Source organism: Hypomesus nipponensis, chromosome 12 (genome assembly GCF_054491055.1).
Source record: "Hypomesus nipponensis isolate SF chromosome 12, ASM5449105v1, whole genome shotgun sequence".
NCBI lineage: Eukaryota > Metazoa > Chordata > Actinopteri > Osmeriformes > Osmeridae > Hypomesus > Hypomesus nipponensis.
The window spans coordinates 14,040,441-14,059,515 of NC_140372.1; the positions used below are offsets into that span (position 1 = coordinate 14,040,441).

Sequence of the window (19,075 nt, forward strand, 5' to 3'; positions counted from 1 at the left end):
GACCATGGCTGGTGTGGAAACCATGAAGACCAAAGGTTTTATGTTGCTTTGCAGGTTCCAACAGCCTATTGAATAAATGGCGTAATGTTTTTGATGGAGACATGATAGCACCAACCAGCATGGTTGAGCCTAGCCAGGCCACAACTGATTTAAAAGAAAGTAGACGGCAAACAGTAGTCAGCACAGCCATCTCTGGTTTCAGAGACGGGGCCTCCTCTGCGGGGCTGGATTACGTGGAGGTATGGGAGGAGGCAGGAAGGATTTGGCTTTTGTCCTTCTGCGCTTGGGACCCCGACATAAACGGGGTCACATGGTCCCGTAAAGAATCGAATGGGTTAAGAAGGCGATCGGGTTTATTTACTGGGGGACTCAGGCGAGGAAGAGCTACAGTAGATCTTTTTGTCAAGGCAAGAGCAACAGTTTTATAAAACCAGTTGGAAAGGAGACCGACTGCTTGCGGCACTGAGAAGGTGAGCGTTTGGGTGGTGGATTTTATCCGCGACAAAGTTTGGTACGAGGATGATGTTGGCGTTCCAACAGGTTGGCGTTTTCCTTTTTAATAGACGACCATCCTCAGTTTTTCTTCAATGATTATTTACTCTTGCGAACACATTCTGCAATTTTCCTTGACATCGTGCGATGAGAGGCTACATTTAAGTCCAGTTAACCTTTTTTGTGGAATGTAGCCTACTCGTTGCTAGTAGAATTTGCTTTTTGCGAACATTTACTCGGGGGTATTTCTTTAAAAGGTATGCCAATTGAATTTACTATTTGTTATTTTAAAAAGTTATTTAAAAAAGAGAATGTTTGAAAAGGGTTTCATTCAACGTAATTATGATTTTTTTCCCAAGCTTGCCTCACGTGCAAACTCAACATTGTACGAAAATAAAATGAATGCAGACATGCGTCTAATTTTACTTTTTGGTCACTTTCGTGCCTGATCCAACACATAGCATCAGAAAGGCTAACCTCATATCTTCTAAACTAAGTTCACTGTCATAAACCACGTTTTCTGGAGAGACCCCACAGAAGTCCAGAAAAGTGACTGACGTTTGTGGGATATTATGTCTGGCAATAGGGCTTTCAAGACGCACACTGCCGGGAGGATGGCGGTGCCCTCGCCTTGCCCCCTGGACCCTAAACCGCCGCTCTCTGTTCTGAGTTAGTCTGGAATGTTAACGCGGTGTGGGCGCTGACCCGTGCAGCCAAGTAGGCTACCTTCAGGTTCCTCCCCCCCCCCCCCCCCCCCATACTTAGTTTGTCTTTTTTTCTGGGGGGGGGGGGGGGGGCACGTTAAACTTAGAAGCAGCGACTAACTCAAATACTGTGTGTGTGTGTGTGTGTGTGTGTGTTTGTTTTGTTTTCCCTGTCTCAACTTGCTCAGTGACCCTCCGATTGTGCTGGTGGTGGTTTGTTGACCATGCCTCACTGTCGGTTAACATATTTTCGCTTGATGGTGTTTTAAGTGTAGTGAAGGTGGTTGTGATATGAGTGGTCACACGCACTGTAATGATTAACCCTGTTTATACTTCAACACAAGGGTTACAGACGCACTTTAGTTTGAGATGTTTTTGCCGGTATATGGAGCAGGAAGCCTTTGTGTTGGCAGTGCTCTGTGGTAGCTGTAGGACACAACTTGCTAAGTAGTTTAGAAACGCATTAATGATGCGTTGTAAAGCAATACATATTTTATAAAACATAACACCCACATACAGGATGAACTTCGAGACTGGAGCCATGTGAGTACCGTTCCAGGATTTAAGACTAACTTTGTATGGCGGTGTCTAATTGGTTGTGATAACACGACAGTTTGGATAGTATGGGGATTAAATATCGTCCCAGTAATTGTGTCCATAAGTAACTTGAGCCAAGATGTGCCCTCTTGGACAAAACATTTCAATTCTGAAAGGTGTGGTTTCTTGAACACATCACATTCAACATAGCAGTAACCAACTGGAAACCCAGCACCAAGCAAAGGGGTGAATGAATATCAGATCACAAAGGAGATTTACTGTGGAATAGAAGAGGACTTTTAAGGAAAAATTCAAACTGTGAACTGGGGAATAATTTTGTCTCAAGGACACACAGTGTAGCTAATGCTTTTAATTTATTTTTTACTTTGTGACAAATACGTTTGTCAGGTTAAAGCATCTTCTTTTTAAAATGTTTTCTGATGTAGAGGTCTGGGTTTTACCTTACAAGGGCTAATGGACCCAACCCGTGATCATAAACAAACACCGTTGAGTTGATCCTTTCCTGAAGCATTCGTAGGGCAAGGCTGTATGTGAGGATGTTGCCAGTTTATCCCAGGACACAAATAATTCCCAAGAAGGATATCAACAAGGATTCAGCATGATTCACATCTGTTGCTGTTTCTTCAGGTCATGATACTGCTAACTATTCTTTTCAGCTCCTGTATTGTTAAATAATCAAAGCCATGGCCTCAAATTCACTGCTCTGCCAGGCCCATGTTGAAAAATGGATCCTAACAGATCTCACCATGTTGAGGCCAACCGTGCCTATTGTAAAACCGTGGGCTCTTGTATCTCGGGTAGGCAGTGAGGGTTGTGGAGTGAGGACGATGAGGAAGGCACTCAGTCCTTCTTCCACCAGCTGTAGGTGGATAGATCTGTAACACCATACAGGTTGTAGCCTACCTAGGTAGGCCATTGGACAAGAGGAGCAGTGTTTCCTACAGATTAGAAAGCATTTTTTTTGGGGGGGGGGGGGGGTTGTTCTTGACAGTTCCTCGAGTTCCATTGTCCTGAGTCCTGCTTTCTTACCTGCCTGTTTTCTACATCTGTTTGTCCACCTCACCCGTTGCTTCAGCTGGCTCTCTCCCAGCAGCATGTTGGATGCTCTCCTCCTCTAGCTCTTAGCTGGTCAGCACCATGACGCCGGGTAAGTAGGGCTCGTGAGACTGCTCACCAAAAGAACGAAGGGGACCCCACTTGTCTAGCAGATTAAGACATGTTTGTAGGTACCTAGCAAAAAGTAGCCTCAACTTTCCTAGACTTTTAGCTACAGTACTTATGCTGAAGGCTCGCTGATATTGCTGTTTGTCTTACTATAACGGCGTATTTATTTATTCATTCTTTGCTAACGTGTGCTGACGTTGTGTGTGTGTGTGTGTGTGTGTACATGAGAGAGACGCGTGAGTGACGGAGAGACGGAGGGAGAGCAGGGAAACGAAATGCAGCGGAACGAATACGCTGCGTGTTTTCAATAGCGTTCAAAAACGCACGTAATAACGAAACGCAACATGTGGTGGCCGGTGTTGATTCTGTGGCGCACCGCCACAAATGAGTCTGTGTGAGAAACACTGAGGAGACTCGACTGTGTGGTCCCAGCATGCTGGGACTGGCTGGCAGCTGCTTTGGTGCTGGGACACAGCTGGGTCTGGATGGAAGAATGTAGGCCTAATGGCAGAGTGACCCATCAAGTCAGTCCCAGAGACTGCCAGGTCTGTGTAGGCATTCTGAGCATCTGCCTAGCTGGCTTGGCTGTAAGGTTGTCAGGAGATTTATAGCAATAGCATTCACGCTCTTGTGAAAAAGCATTTTTATACAGTCAAATTTGATCCAACTACTATCTTTCCACAAGTTATAAAAAAAAGCTTAGCTGACTGGATTGTGCTTGACAATTCTTGTCAGCTTTTAATTCCTTCTTTCCCATTTCTCTTTTTCTCTCGTTGTCTCTCTTCGTTCCCTTCCCCCAGAGCTGACCCGACTGCGTGCGTACCTCCCTCATCATGAGCTGGAGTTTCCTGACGCGCCTGTTGGACGAGATCTCCCACCACTCCACCTTTGTGGGGAAGATCTGGCTGACGGTGCTCATCATCTTCCGCATTGTGCTAACGGCGGTCGGCGGCGAGACCATCTACTACGATGAGCAGAGCAAGTTTGTCTGCAACACCCAGCAGCCCGGTTGTGAGAATGTGTGCTACGACGCCTTTGCCCCGCTCTCACATGTCCGCTTCTGGATCTTCCAGGTACCTTTAGGAACCTTGACTGTGGACAACTGAAGCTCGTTTGTTATAAAAGTAGTTGTATTACTACTACTACGATGACTTTTAAATACATTTGAGTATACCACTCTTGCTTACAAACCCTCTGCCCTCCAGGTCATCATGGTCACCACTCCCACCATCATGTACCTGGGTTTCGCCATGCACAAAATCGCCCGTATGGATGACGCCGAGTACCGGCCTCTTCAACGGCCGGGCAAGAAGATGCTGCTGGTCAGCCGGTCCGTGGCCAGGGACTACGAGGAGGCGGAGGACAACGGTGAAGAGGACCCCATGATTGCAGAGGAGATCGAACTGGAGGAGAAGAAGAAGAAAGAAGCAGGTAGAGACGAGCGATCAAAGATGGAGGATCTGTCGGGGTTTTTTTTTTGCAAAGTGCGAAGATGCTCGAGTAGCGCGTCGGTTGTCACGTTAGCTGGCTCTGTCACGCAGGTCTTCTCACCGTCTTGAAAAACGTGTCTCTGATCTCGAGGCAGGAATGCAGACATTGGGATCTGGAACTGCGATGCCAATCCCGCTGGATGCTAATGTGTGTGTGCGTGTGTGTTTAGGCTCTGTGAAGAAGCACGACGGCCGTCGTCGTATCCAGAGGGACGGCCTGATGAAGGTGTACGTGTGCCAGCTCATCTCCCGCACGGCCTTCGAGCTCTCCTTCCTGTTCGGCCAGTACGTCCTGTACGGCTTCGAGGTGGAGCCCTCGTACATCTGCACCCGTTCGCCTTGCCCACACACGGTCGACTGCTTTGTGTCTCGCCCCACGGAGAAGACCATCTTTCTGCTGGTCATGTACGTGGTCTCCACCCTCTGTCTCCTCATCACCGTCCTGGAGATCCTCCACCTGGGAGTGGGAGGGATCCGGGACACCTTCAGGCGCCGCGCCATCCGGCACCCCCCTCCGCCAGGCCCACGTGGATCCCACCTCCGGGGGAGGCCCCTGGGCCTGATTCCGGCCTCGGCCCCGCCTGGGTACCACGCGGCCCTGAAGAAGGAGCCTCGCGGCGGGCTGAAGGCTGATCCCCTGGGGGACTCTGGCAGGGAGAGCCTGGGAGACGACCCCTCTGCTCCTGGGTACCTGGAGCACCTGAAGCGGCATCTGAAGATAGCCCAGCAGCATCTGGACCTGGCCTACCAGAACCAGAACCAGGCGGGGGAGGGCAGCTCCGAGAGGAGCAACAGTCCAGAGTCCAACAACGCCGCCACTGCCGCTGAGCAGAATCGTCTCAACTTTGCCCAAGAGAAGGAGGCCGAGGCCGGGGAGAAAGGTAAGCTCTGAGTAGGGGTGTGGGTGGGTGGGTGGGCGACTCTGGGCTTCTTATAGAATGAAGTTATATCATTCTGGCCAAACTTCTGAATCATTGTATGCCCTCAGGGCTTTAAATGAACTTTTTTACTTGGTAGCACCGGTGCTCCCAACTTTAAGAAGCTAGCAGCACCAGCAACATTTGTGCACCCACCAGAATATTTCGATATATGATCTTTTCAGCTCTTCAAATTTTGAGCGTGAGTTTGCTCCCTGTCTCATGTGACAACGGAGCGCGGTGACATGGAGTGATTGGTAAAATTAGCCATCAATCTAGAATCTGCATTAAAGTGAAGAATGTAAAGATGAAGTTTAGCTGGTTATGTAACCTTGGATGGAACGGTAGTATCAGTATGTGCCTGCCTGTCACAGCAGGCACATACTGTGCTTTAGGCTAATTAATGAGCGTTTTGTAAATACATTAAAACAGGTCACACCTTCATGATTATTTGTACTCGCACAAATGCTCCCAAATATACTTTGAGGTTGCACAGATTTCACAATTTTACACTATTTCTGGCTCATATACAACCAAAATAGTCGCAATTTATAGCCCTGTACTTCCTTTTCTTTTTTTCAAGTGTGTGTGTGTACACACTGTCTAATATGTATTTCCTCCCCTAGGAGTCCATGCCTGAATGAGTTTCCTGTGTCTAATGTCTGCCCTACCCCCATTCCCTGGCCCTCCTAGGACCAGCCAGCACATATGGGAAAGCAGTCAGATTACTGAAGTGTGCGTGTGTGTGCGCGCATGTGAGAGTGTGCCTCGCAGTATTTAAGGGCCAGTACAAACCGTGAAGATGAAACTGCACAAGCCGGGGTGTCTGGCATCAGCAGTGTCAGGGACTGGCTCTACCATACAGCCTGTTTGGTCTTCTGGTTCTGGTGGTTGCTTGTCACACCCTCACAAGCTGCCGGGATCAGAGAAGAAGACCTTCTCCTCCCTACACCCCTGTTCAGTTGATCGGGCTTTAGTTAATTTTCTTTATTTTGTATTTTTTGTACAGTTTTTCTACATTCTGTCCATTCTGGTGTCTGTAGTTTCCTGGAGTGATCTGGGCCTTGTCTGTTTGCTAAAGGAAATCTGTATTTTTGTTATTCTAATTGAAAGAGGCTGGCATAGTTCTCAGTGGCCACAGAGGGACTTTAAATATCCCAACCTTCTGGAAAGTTCTTTTGCACAGGGATGAAGATGGTGTGCATGCAAGGTACGTGTGCGTGCAGAGCTGTTTTAGCATGTGCTATTCCATGTGACTTGTCTGTGCTCCAAGCATGTTACAACCACTCACTCTTTCATATTGGCCAAACCAATACCTGGGAAATGCTTGAATCACAAACTGACTTTTGTCACAAACTGACAACTGTTTCCGATTTATATTGTAAGACTTCTTAATTGAACTTTTGACGTTAACTAATTCATGCCACCACCATGGGTAAACGGTGTTGTTTTGTTCTCATTATTTTAGTCAAAAAACCAAACCAAAGAAACTTACTACATGAATCAGTTTATTTGTACTATGAGTTTTCAACTGGAAGCAAGTTTTGTGCCTGTCAAACTGTTTTGATTTTCCTAGAGGATGTGTTCGTTCACAATGACGAGTACCGTTTTCTAAATGCTTTTTCAGATCTTCAATTTTATTTTATTTTTATGGTGTAACCCCATGACAAGAAATACCATGACTCATTTCATGTTCAGTTTCATCCATATTTAAGCTGTTTGCCTCTTTTGTACTTCCTGGTTGTGAGCGAGGAGTGCCAGGTGTGTCTCAGTTTTACCTGGCATCTCCTGTGTTGCCCCTTTCCTGATACGCAATCAAGTCTAAACATGCCATGTTTGGTCTCGGAATTTATTAACCTAGAATGTTCTCTTCGCTAACCTAACCCCTTCACATCAGTCTGTACAACATAGTCAGAAAAAAGAGATAGCCCCTATTGAGACACACCTATGTCCTTGACTCTACTGTGACATGGATCTCTTATTTGAAGAGTTCCACGTGTAGCTGATAATGATCTTCATGGAGGTTCCTTATGGAACACTGTGGAGGGGAACAACGGATCAGCATTCCTTCACAATCCGTCTGATTCATCGAGCTTTGAAACTGGAGAGTTGTTTTCGCACGTTGTGATGTTTTCGCTGTGTCCTTATAATGAGTTGGGTTCTTACCATTTAAATACAGCCAAATCTTTGGGTACAATGAATTTTGTTCATGTTTTGGTATGTGTTTTGTAATCTGTTACTGTACATTATTATTTTGAGTCCAGAGTTTCAAATAAATGAATCCATATTTTGAACAGAACCCAGTGTTTTCTCTGGTGTTTAGTTTCTACCTTCCGTGAAAGATGCTGTAAAGTAGAACTGAAAATGATCCAGTTCATCACACCACAGAAGAGTGTTAACTACCCATCCAAATTAGAATGGAAAAAAAAAAACTGACAAGTATGTTAAATTAGGCTTAAAATCATGAGAAAATATGCAGTCTTCTCTGCTTGATACTAGGGGGAGGGGGGGGTCCCCTGAAATTTGAAAAAAATTGCTTTACAGCATCTTTAAAACATTTTGGATGATGAAGTGTTCTGTAGTGTCCTCTTGTGGTGTAAGGAAGAAGTACCAAAAACCCTCCTTTGGGTGATTTATTTATTTAAAGAGGATGTGTCTAAACGCCATGCTGAATAAATGATAGAAAGGCCACATTGAATCTACAAATCACAAGCTAATGTATATAAAATATTTAATAGACTGATCATAGACTATGCATTAAAAGAGACTGCGGTTTAGTCATAAAGACTGATCTCTATATAGAACTCATCACCCTTTTGGATACAGATCCAAACATATATAACATGTATTTTATGAAGGTTATTATCCAAACATACTGTAATCCATAAATTGACATAAACTTGAAAGCTGAGGTGAGTGGGTGTAGGGGAGGTCTCTTCAGATCAGGTTTACAGCTCTCGCATATAACCCCCTAACCCCCCCCCCCCCCCATCTAGATACAGCTACACTCCTCAGGTATGATGTTGGTGAGGGTCTCATACTTGAAGGACAGGCCTCCCTCTAAAGTGGTGGTGAATCTCAGGGACTTCATGGTTCCTGGGACGGGGGCGCAGCACTGCTTAATCCCCAGCTTGGTGGTGGTCCGCTCCAAGGCCGTGCAGTTCCCCTTACAGTAGAAGAAGTTCAGAACCTTGGGGTAGACGATCCAGCTGTCCCAGCCCAGCTCCTCGAAGGTGATGTTGATCTCCATACGGCCGCAGTCGCTGTGCTCCTGATCCCCCTGTGAGGGGCGCTGCAGGCGGTCCAGGGTGGACGGGGACCAGGGGATGGTGACCCGGGCGCGGCGAGGGGAGCGGTCCGGCCCGCGGGGCTGGGTGTGGAGGTGGATGAACGGCGTTTTGTCGGGTTCCCCGGCCTCGCGGCAGTCGCAAACCAGGCAGCGCACCTGCAGGACAAAGGAGCTCTCTGCCAAGGCGTCGTGGAGGTGGAAGTTGAAGCGGTACATGACCCAGCCGTCTGCTGCGGCCTTGAACGGACCCTCAGCCGCTTGGAGGAGCTTCTGGTCCGAGGTGAGGATGAAGAGAGGGGCGGAGGAGGAGGAGGAGTTGTAGGTGGATGCTGCTGCCTCCCCAGCGTAGAACCAGAACAGAGCAGAGGTAACCACGGCCTCCTGGCTGTTGATGGAGGGCTGGAAGTAATAAGTGAAGTGTCTGGAGGAGGGGTCCTCAGATGGAGGTTCTGCAAGGTTGCAGGTCGAGTCTGAGAAGACAGGAGGGAAGGAAGGTGGAGAGATGAGAGACAGGAGAGAAAAGGAGGTCAGAGTAAAGAAAGAGAGAGATGGCGTTGTTGTGTTGTGTGTGCCTGCTCCCTTTTCTTAAAAGTCTGCCAGTGGCCCAATCACGTCTGTCACTGACTTTGACTGTCTGGAACTAAGCACCGCCTTTCTTCCGAAAGACTTTTACCTGCATCTTGTCCTCACCCCTTATGGCTTCACATGTTGTTGTAATCAGGCATTCGTCATACGTCTGTTTATCTTTGATAGTTGTTCAGTCATCTGTTGTGTTCTCCAGCAAAGTGGGAATTGGGAGGGAGAGACAGATACACGTTTCAACAGAACGACAGAAAGAGAGACGAGAAAAAGAGAAAAGGTGGATGGTCACAAAGAACAGATGGTGGGATTGAGGTTCGGAGAAAGAAGTAGATGGTTCTGATTAGCGCCAGTATGCAAGTTAGTGTGGCAAGGCTGCCCAGACCTTTTCCAGAACTACAGTATCATACTGTAGGTTATAGTCTTATGATTCCAACCTTTAACTAACACACATCATTTTAATTATGAACTGGTTGACAAACTGAATCGGGTTGGCTACAACTTAAAATGAAAGCCTGATCTCTCCAGGGTAAGCGTTAGGGGTAAGGCAGCCCTGGAACCGAGGGGAAAAAGGTGAAAAATAAAAACCAACATTGGGAACAATTAGCTTCTCACCTGTGCTGGGGAAGAGTATGACCTGGGTGATCTCCTGGTGCTGCCGTTGGTGGTGGTGCGCCCAGGCTGCCCTGCCCACCCTGAAGGACCTCCGCTGGCTATGCCCAGCCTCTGGACGCAGCCTGCCCACCTCAGGGTCTATGGGGACGAGCGGGGGCACCTTATCCAGCCCCAGACCATCCAAGACACGCTGGCGGAACCAGTCCAGGATCACCTGGTTGGGCATATCCTCCTCCTGGCAGGCCCTGGCGGGGGGCACCAGGGTCTGAGTCCAGAGGAGCACCAGGAGCTGCAGGAGCAGAGTGGAGGAGCAGGAGGGGAAGGAGAGCCGTGTAATCCACATTGTCAAGTACAAAATGACCTCCAGCTAGGTAGATATTTGGTCCAGATGGGCAAAGTTGTGGTCAATCACTATGCTGTAATATCTTCTCGTGTTGTGAAATCGCAATCTTTGCCAATGACAGGGGCAGATCCGCTGATCATAGGATCTGGTTTGTTGCTTTACAATGAAAAGAATTTGTAAGGAACTAAATACATTGACAAATAATCCTCCAAACTCAGGTTCCTTTCATATGCCTCAAATAAAGTCTGAACTGGGACTGCGTGCTCTGTAAGGACTTGTGTGTAAGTACTCTATTGTAGCTCTGTCTCTTTGTTATTCCACCCCCCCCACACAAACACACACATACACACAAGCAAAAAATCCTTTCTTACTCCCCTGTGTTTTGACTTGATGTTTGGGTGAGTTCTGGAATATCTCCTCCCTGAGGGCAGGGGAGTGAGAGAGCGAGATCTCTGTTATTGTTACATCGCCCAGTGGAGATGAGAGGTGACCTTGACCTGTCTGGTGGTGTTAGAATGAAGCGTATCACTTTCTGAGGTTCCATGGGAACGCGCGCGCACAGACACACAACAGACACGCATGCACACACACAAACACAACATGTGCAAGATAACCCCTCAGTACTTACAGGTGGTCCCACAGGTCCAGGGGGGCCACTCTCTCACAACACACACACACACACACACACAAACGCTCTCACACACTGTTACTGTTGCTGTCTGATACAGTAATTTTCTTACAGTACAAAATGTTGTCTGATAGAGTGATTCAATAACAGTACAGAATAATGTCTGATACAGTGATACAAAAATACGGAATATTGTCTGATACAGAGATTCTCTTTCAGTACAAAAGACTCTGATATAATAACAGACAGTATAGATTGTCCCATGACGGGGGTGTGTATTCATTATTTAGGTCTGACAAGAGCCCTTTTTTATCATGTGATCATGTATCCATGTATTTAAACCCATCTATGTTGAAATTCTGAAAATGGTCACTTTGCAATGCAGAGGTGGACCAAGTACACAGCTCCATGACTCCATGACGATGCTGATCAAAATGACAACAATTGAAAGTTGAACTAAATGAATGTGTAGTAGATACTTTAAGATTTTACGTATTCATTTATTAGGTGCTTTAATCCCAAGTGTTCATCCTAATATCACTATTGAAATGAATCTTGCGGGAAAGACAGATTTTCTTTTATTTGCTATTAAATGTGAACAAGGGATGGAAGTGCAAAAAAAAAAAAAAATGAAAATTGGTTAGAAAATGGAGAGTTAAAAATATATTTAAGAAAGGATTTTGTTTTGCAGTGGCTTTGGAGGCTTGTTTTGGGCTTCACTGTTGGTCATTGGCATAGTCCGTGGCTTTTTCCTCCCAGACTTGGTTCAGGGCCCCAACTGTGTCTTGAAGCAGGTAATCAAAAACATTGTCTGCCAATTTCATTTTCAGTTTGTATTCATCGTCCTGCCAATTCTGCATTTGCTGTTGATCCATGGGCAACTCTTCCAACTGAAAAAGTGGTAACGATTTTGTCAAGCTATATATGAATAGAGAGAGACAGAGTTGTTGTGTGCTGATAGGGTACGAGAGGAACCTTAGTTCAAGTCTTACCAGAATTTTGACAAATCGAGCGTACTTTTTCCTCTTGAGGCAAGCACTAAAGGTCATCCCAAATTTTTGGGTTGGGTCAACTTTGTTGTGCTTCAGCTTTAAGGCTTTCAAAACCTCGTCGGTTATGAAATCCTTCATGAGAGAGATGGAGAGAAAGGGTTAGGGTTACTTGACAAAATGCTATTTAAATGTCTAGAAACAGAGAAAAGGACAGAGACATTGGAATAAAAGAAACCACCATTCTACAATGTCTAAACTCACAAATGCACCACTGCTCTCTCACCTGAACCTCTTGCAGGTTGTTGAAGTTGCTGATGTTGCACTTGTACAGATGCTGCCTGGGTACAGGCTTCTCCCATGGCCTCCAGGGCTTCTCTCCCTGTGGGTAGATATCCTTCAGGATCTCCCAGGTAAGGTCAGACACAGCCTTGACACATCAACAGAAAGGACAAAGGTTCAATACTTACCTACAATAAAATGTACTCAGAAACACACTTCTTAAATATAAGAGATACCTATCTAGAACAATATAATGTCTTAGTGTACTATATTTCAATAAAAAAATCCCTGTTTGACACTGTATTGTCCTTGAGGTGCTTGTCAGGGATTACTAACCATCTGGTAGCTCCGCCTATATCTGGTGTTCAAGGTCTCTCTGTGAGAATAGATGCCCAGTGGGATGTCTGGCTTCAAGGCATCCGTAAGGACACGTGGGCCCCTGCCCAGCTGGCAGCTCATCCACATCTGCTGGCTGGCCAGGTGGACCAGCCTGGTGACCTCTGCCACGTTGTGGGGCACCACCATTGGGACTTTGGTGTCAGTTTTGGAGGGCGCTATGGCTTTCTTTTTCTGACCTGAATTGGACTTGGTGGGGAGGCTGAAGTCATCATCAAACCGATCTTGACCAAGTTCATCGATCAATTCATCAAGCTCATCCCTCATTTTCTTGACTGTCGACGGGTCACTTGGGCATATGTCCTCTTTAGCCTCGCTGTCAACCAGTGTTGATGGGACAGGGTGAATACTGTTGATTGTTTCTTCACAGACTACCTGTACCTGCTTCATGTCCTCGTCTCCCCCTAAACTCTCCTCCTTCACTGCCTTCTCCTTTGACTCATCACTCGTCTCGCTGACATCCATCACCACCTCTTCCAGCACAGTCTCTCCCTGTGCTTCCAACAGCTCTTCCAACACCTTGTCCTTCTCAAGTATCTCTTCTGGAGTATCTTTTATCTCCTGAAGTCCATATGACAGCAGAACACTTTGAGTGAGGTCTTGCTACATGAAATACAAAAATAACAAACACAACATGCATGTTTTTTTATTTGTATTCCAATTCCTGTCTCTACCCGTCAGCTTCAAACACAAACATTATCGTAGGGTACGAGAGAAACCATAGTTTAAGTCTTACCAGAACTTTGACAAATCTAGCGTGCTTTTTCATCTTGAGGCAAGCACCTAAGGTCATCCCAAATTTTGGGGTTAGGTCAACTTTGTTTTGCTTCAGCATTGAGGCTTTCAAAACCTCGTTGGTTATGAAATACTTCGAGAGAGAGAGAGAGAAAGTCTTGACAAAATGCAATTTAAATGTCTTGAAACAGAGAAAAGGACAGAGACATTGGTAGTCCCATAGAATAAAAGAAACCACCATTCTACAATGTCTAAACTCACGAATGCACCACTCCTCTCTCACCTGAACCTCTTGCAGGTTGTTGAAGTTGCTGATGTTGCACTTGTACAGATGCTGCCTGGGTACAGGCTTCTCCCATGGCCTCCAGGGCTTCTCTCCCTGTGGGTAGATATCCTTCAGGATCTCCCAGGTAAGGTCAGACACAGCCTTGACACATCAACAGAAAGGACAAAGGTTCAATACTTAGCTACAATAAAATGAACTCAGAAACCCACTTCTTAAATATAAGAGATACCTATCTAGTACATTATAATGTCTTAGTTTAATATATTTCAAGTAAACAATCCCTGTTTGACACTGTATTGTCCTTGGGTGCTTTTCAGGAATCACTTACCATCCAGTAGCTCCGCCTACTTCTGGTGTACATGTTATCTCCCTGAGAATAGACGCCCAGTGGGATTTCTGGCTTCAAGGCATCAGTGAGGACACGTGGGCCCCTGCCCAGCTGGCAGCTCATCCACATCTGCTGGCTGGCCAGGTGAACCAGCCTGGTGACCTCTGCCACGTTGTGGAGCACCACCATTGGGACTTTGGTGTCAGATTTGGAGGGTTCTATGGCTTTCAGGTTTTTCCGACCTGCCTTGGACTTGGTGGTGAGGCCAAAGTCATCATCAAACCAATCTTGACCAAGTTCATTGATCAATTCATCAAGCTCATCCCTCATTTTCTTGACTGTCGACGGGTCACTTGGGCATATGTCCTCTTTAGCCTCGCTGTCAACCAGTGTTGATGGGACAGGGTGAATACTGTTGATTGTTTCTTCACAGACTACCTGTACCTGCTTCATGTCCTCGTCTCCCCCTAAACTCTCCTCCTTCACTGCCTTCTCCTTTGACTCATCACTCGTCTCGCTGACATCCATCACCACCTCTTCCAGCACAGTCTCTCCCTGTGCTTCCAACAGCTCTTCCAACACCTTGTCCTTCTCAAGTATCTCTTCTGGAGTATCTTTTATCTCCTGAAGTCCATATGACAGCAGAACACTTTGAGTGAGGTCTTGCTACATGAAATACAAAAATAACAAACACAACATGCATGTTTTTATATTTGTATTCCAATTCCTGTCTCTACCTGTCAGCTTCAAACACAAACATTATCGTAGGGTACGAGAGGAACCTTAGTTTAAGTCTTACCAGAACTTTGACAAATCTAGCGTGCTTTTTCATCTTGAGGCAAGCACCTAAGGTCATCCCAAATTTTGGGGTTAGGTCAACTTTGTTGTGCTTCAGCATTAAGGCTTTCAAAACCTCGTCGGTTATGAAATACTTCAAGAGAGAGAGAGAGAGAGAGAGAAAGTCTTGACAAAATGCAATTTAAATGTCTTGAAACAGAGAAAAGGACAGAGACATTGGTAGTCCCATAGAATAAAAGAAACCACCATTCTACAATGTCTAAACTCACGAATGCACCACTCCTCTCTCACCTGAACCTCTTGCAGGTTGTTGAAGTTGCTGATGTTGCACTTGTACAGATGCTGCCTGGGTACAGGCTTCTCCCATGGCCTCCAGGGCTTCTCTCCCTGTGGGTAGATATCCTTCAGGATCTCCCAGGTAAGGTCAGACACAGCCTTGACACATCAACAGAAAGGACAAAGGTTCAATACTTACCTACAATATAATGAACTCAGAAACCCACTTCTACTATATTTCAATTAAACAATCCCTGTTTGACACTGTATTGTCCTAGGGTGCTTGTCAGGGATCACTTACCATCCGGAAGCTCCGCCTACTTCTGGTGTCCATTTTATCTCCCTGAGAATAGATGCCCATTGGGATGTCTGGCTTCAAGGCATCAGTGAGGACACGTGGGCCCCTGCCCAGCTGGCAGCTCATCCACATCTGCTGGCTGGCCAGGTGGACCAGCCTGGTGACCTCTGCCACGTTGTGGGGCACCACCATTGGGACTTTGGTGTCAGGTTTGGAGGGCTCTATGGCTTTCAGTTTTTTCCGACCTGCCTTGGACTTGGTGGTGAGGCCAAAGTCATCATCAAACCGATCTTGACCAAGTTCATCGATCAATTCATCAAGCTCATCCCTCATTTTCTTGACTGTCGACGGGTCACTTGGGCATATGTCCTCTTTAGCCTCGCTGTCAACCAGTGTTGATGGGACAGGGTGAATACTGTTGAATGTTTCTTCAAAGACTACCTGTACCTGCGTCATGTCATCGTCTCCCTCTAATCTCTCCTCCTTCACTGCCCTCTCCTTCTCCTCGGACTCATCAATCTTCTTGCTGACATCCATCACCTCCTCTTCCAGCACAGTCTCTCCCTGTGCTTCCAACAGCTCTTCCAACACCTTGTCCTTCTCAGGTATCTCTTCTGGAGTATCTATTTTCTCCTGAAGTCCATATGACAGCAGAACACTTTGAGTGAGGTCTTGCTACATGAAATAAAAAAACAACAAACACAACATGCATGTTTTTATATTTGTATTCCAATTCCTGTCTCTACCTGTCAGCTTCAAACACAAACATTATCGTAGGGTACGAGAGAAACCATAGTTTAAGTCTTACCAGAACTTTGACAAATCTAGCGTGCTTTTTCATCTTGAGGCAAGCACCTAAGGTCATCCCAAATTTTGGGGTTAGGTCAACTTTGTTGTGCTTCAGCATTAAGGCTTTCAAAACCTCGTTGGTTATGAAATACTTCGAGAGAGAGAGAGAGAAAGTCTTGACAAAATGCAATTTAAATGTCTTGAAACAGAGAAAAGGACAGAGACATTGGTAGTCCCATAGAATAAAAGAAACCACCATTCTACAATGTCTAAACTCACGAATGCACCACTCCTCTCTCACCTGAACCTCTTGCAGGTTGTTGAAGTTGCTGATGTTGCACTTGTACAGATGCTGCCTGGGTACAGGCTTCTCCCATGGCCTCCAGGGCTTCTCTCCCTGTGGGTAGATATCCTTCAGGATCTCCCAGGTAAGGTCAGACACAGCCTTGACACATCAACAGAAAGGACAAAGGTTCAATACTTAGCTACAATATAATGAACTCAGAAACCCACTTCTTAAATATAAGAGATACCTATCTAGGACAATATAATGTCTTAGTGTACTATATTTCAATTAAATTATCCCTGTTTGACACTGTATTGTCCATGGGTGCTTGTCAGGGATCACTTACCATCCGGAAGCTCCGCCTACTTCTGGTGTCCATGTTATCTCCCTGAGAATAGATGCCCAGTGGGATGTCTGGCTTCAAGGCATCAGTGAGGACACGTGGGCCCCTGCCCAGCTGGCAGCTCATCCACATCTGCTGGCTGGCCAGGTGGACCAGCCTGGTGACCTCTGCCACGTCGTGGGGCACCACCATTGGGACTTTGGTGTCAGGTTTGGAGGGCTCTATGGCTTTCAGTTTTTTCCGACCTGCCTTGGACTTGGTGGTGAGGCTGAAGTCATCATCAAACCGATCTTGACCAAGTTCATCGATCAATTCATCAAGCTCATACCTCATTTTCTTGACTGTCGACGAGTCACTTGGGCATATGTCCTCTTTAGCCTCGCTGTCAACCAGTGTTGATGGGACAGGGTGAATACTGTTGAATGTTTCTTCAAGGACTACCTGTACCTGCTTCATGTCCCCGCCTCCCTCTAAATTCTCCTCCTTCACTGCCTTCTCCTTCTCCTCTGACTCATCACTCTTCTCGTTGACATCCTTCACCTCCTCTTCCAGCACAGTCTCTCCCTGTGCTTCCAACTGCTCTTCCAACACTTTGTCCTTCTCAAGTATCTTTTCTGGAGTATCTTTTACCTCCTGAAGTCCATATGACAGCAGAACACTTTGAGTGAGGTCTTGCTACATGAAATACAAAAATAACAAACACAAAATGCATGTTTTTATATTTGTATTCCAATCCCTATGTCTCTACCTGTCGGCTTCAAACACAAACATTAATGTGCAGAAATACCCAGACATGTAACTAGACAGACTCACCTTGAGCTGTTTGAGGCTATGGCAAGTAATGTCAGGGGACTGATCTCTGAGTAATCCCCAGGTCAGGTCAAACACAGCCTTTATAGCACACAGCAGCAAAAAAGTTATAAACCCACTCACAGAGCAACATCATTAATAAACAAAGTTTTGTCACACACAAAATGTTCAGTTAGTGCCACTCACCACCATGTAGGAACGATGCGTGCTGAACCCCTTAATCCCTTTGTGGGAAAACTTGCTGAGGTAGTACACAGGGATCGAAGGCTTGTCGATATCATGGAGCAGACGAGGCCCTTGGAGCAATTTAAAGAAGTCCCAGAAAATATAAGTGGCTTGGCTCACCAGCCATGTCACATAGGAAGCTTCCTCAGTTTTGGAGAGACCCTTGACATCGAGGCCTGGTGTCACAAGAACCCTCACAGAGTCCTTATCAGAATCCTCTGAGGTCTCTTTGTCCTCCTGCTCAATTGCTTTGTTCGCTGCCTCGTCGTTCTCCACCTTAACGATCTCCTCCTCAATCACCTCCTCAATTTGCTCCTTTAACTCCTCCTCAATCTTCCCCTTAATTTTTCCTTCCACTTCAGACTGAGCAACCAACTCGACATTGGTGTTGTTCTCTTTCAGCTCACAGGGGCCTGGGAGACCCTGTTCTGTCACCTGGTACATCTCCTCATCGTTGGAGTGCCTCATGTTTGCCAGGGTCCCAATGCAGGTCTTCATGATGGGATCGGGAAATGTGGTCTGGCCTCCAAAAGACCTGACAGGAGCAGGGGCATCAGGAATGGATGCCATGATGAGACTGGAAAAGCGATTCAGAAAAGGGATTTTTTAATTCAGGAAGACATTACAAAGCAGTCCTATTCTGAGATTAATAATATGGTCACATGATGATGATTTACAAGCCAGCGTTGACGTTTCTCTATTTCAGTTTTTTAGAGGTTTTCTGGGACTGTAGGGGAGGGCCTACTGCCATGGAATCCATGTCCCCAGTTTGAGGAGGTCCCAATAAGCCCTGTGGAAATTATTATTATTAGTTTTACACTCACACACATACACTGACACAAGCACACTCATACTTATACACAAGACATACAGTCACCCATAGATACTTTACATAATCAAAACCAAAGTATAGCAAGAATCAAGGACGCATCTTTGCGTCTCTCAGACAGCTACCATAATAGGCCTACTTGGTGACTTATCCATATCATCACAGTAAATACAAGACTTCAACCAGAAAGGTTCCCATGGCACTAGGAAGGCTGTCGTAGAAACACACTATGTTGTAGCATTGTATTACAGGAGACCCTTTGACCAAAGAGAAGGCCAATTTGACGTGTGCATGTGTCTTCTTACTCAGTTAATACAGTTGGTCTGTGTTGGAATGTGTTGAAATATAGTTTTGATTAGAGTTCATGTTTATAAACAGAAACAGGTACATTTTACCACCCAGTAAACTTAAACAGAGCACAGTAATCAATTTTACCTCAGCAAGAATATATTTCCACTTCATCTGAATGTGGCCATTTGACCACCTACTGTTACAGATTTTCTAAAACAAGAATTGTTTTCTAAAAGAACTTACTTTTGTTGTTGTCCTCCAACTCTGGTCAAATGTGAAGGAACTATTGTAAAGTTAAAATATTTAGTTTAACACACTGAATACACATTCTGCTT

The 19,075-nt window shown here is 45.8% G+C and overlaps 3 protein-coding genes across 5 annotated transcripts; 1 reads left to right on the forward strand and 2 right to left on the reverse strand.

The window, feature by feature from the left end:
- Positions 1 to 7,624, forward strand: LOC146261629 (gap junction gamma-1 protein-like). Of its 3 annotated transcripts, none has more exons than XM_084668075.1 (5): positions 1 to 470; positions 3,719 to 3,991; positions 4,124 to 4,349; positions 4,579 to 5,289; positions 5,952 to 7,624. In XM_084668075.1, the coding sequence occupies exons 2-5, from the start codon at positions 3,752 to 3,754 to the stop codon at positions 5,963 to 5,965; spliced, it is 1,191 nt and encodes a 396-aa protein (XP_084524201.1). In that variant the 5' UTR covers positions 1 to 470; positions 3,719 to 3,751; the 3' UTR covers positions 5,966 to 7,624. The 3 variants fall into 3 exon arrangements, with proteins under 3 accessions (XP_084524201.1, XP_084524202.1, XP_084524203.1); XM_084668076.1 differs by lacking the exon at positions 1 to 470 and adding an exon at positions 480 to 749; XM_084668077.1 differs by lacking the exon at positions 1 to 470 and adding an exon at positions 1,397 to 1,739.
- Positions 7,625 to 7,951: 327 nt separating this feature from the next.
- Positions 7,952 to 10,491, reverse strand: LOC146261630 (inhibin alpha chain-like). Its single transcript, XM_084668127.1, has 2 exons — positions 9,809 to 10,491; positions 7,952 to 9,084 (listed from the first exon to the last, which is right to left on the reverse strand). The coding sequence occupies exons 1-2, from the start codon at positions 10,149 to 10,151 to the stop codon at positions 8,318 to 8,320; spliced, it is 1,110 nt and encodes a 369-aa protein (XP_084524253.1). The 5' UTR covers positions 10,152 to 10,491; the 3' UTR covers positions 7,952 to 8,317.
- Positions 10,492 to 11,366: 875 nt separating this feature from the next.
- LOC146261631 (uncharacterized) lies at positions 11,367 to 19,075 on the reverse strand. Its single transcript, XM_084668170.1, has 17 exons — positions 18,984 to 19,075; positions 18,298 to 18,410; positions 17,582 to 18,197; positions 17,399 to 17,476; positions 16,589 to 17,260; positions 16,258 to 16,401; positions 15,976 to 16,107; positions 15,171 to 15,842; positions 14,885 to 15,028; positions 14,595 to 14,726; positions 13,796 to 14,461; positions 13,465 to 13,608; positions 13,183 to 13,314; positions 12,387 to 13,049; positions 12,055 to 12,198; positions 11,772 to 11,903; positions 11,367 to 11,669 (listed from the first exon to the last, which is right to left on the reverse strand). The coding sequence occupies exons 3-17, from the start codon at positions 18,188 to 18,190 to the stop codon at positions 11,496 to 11,498; spliced, it is 4,638 nt and encodes a 1,545-aa protein (XP_084524296.1). The 5' UTR covers positions 18,191 to 18,197; positions 18,298 to 18,410; positions 18,984 to 19,075; the 3' UTR covers positions 11,367 to 11,495.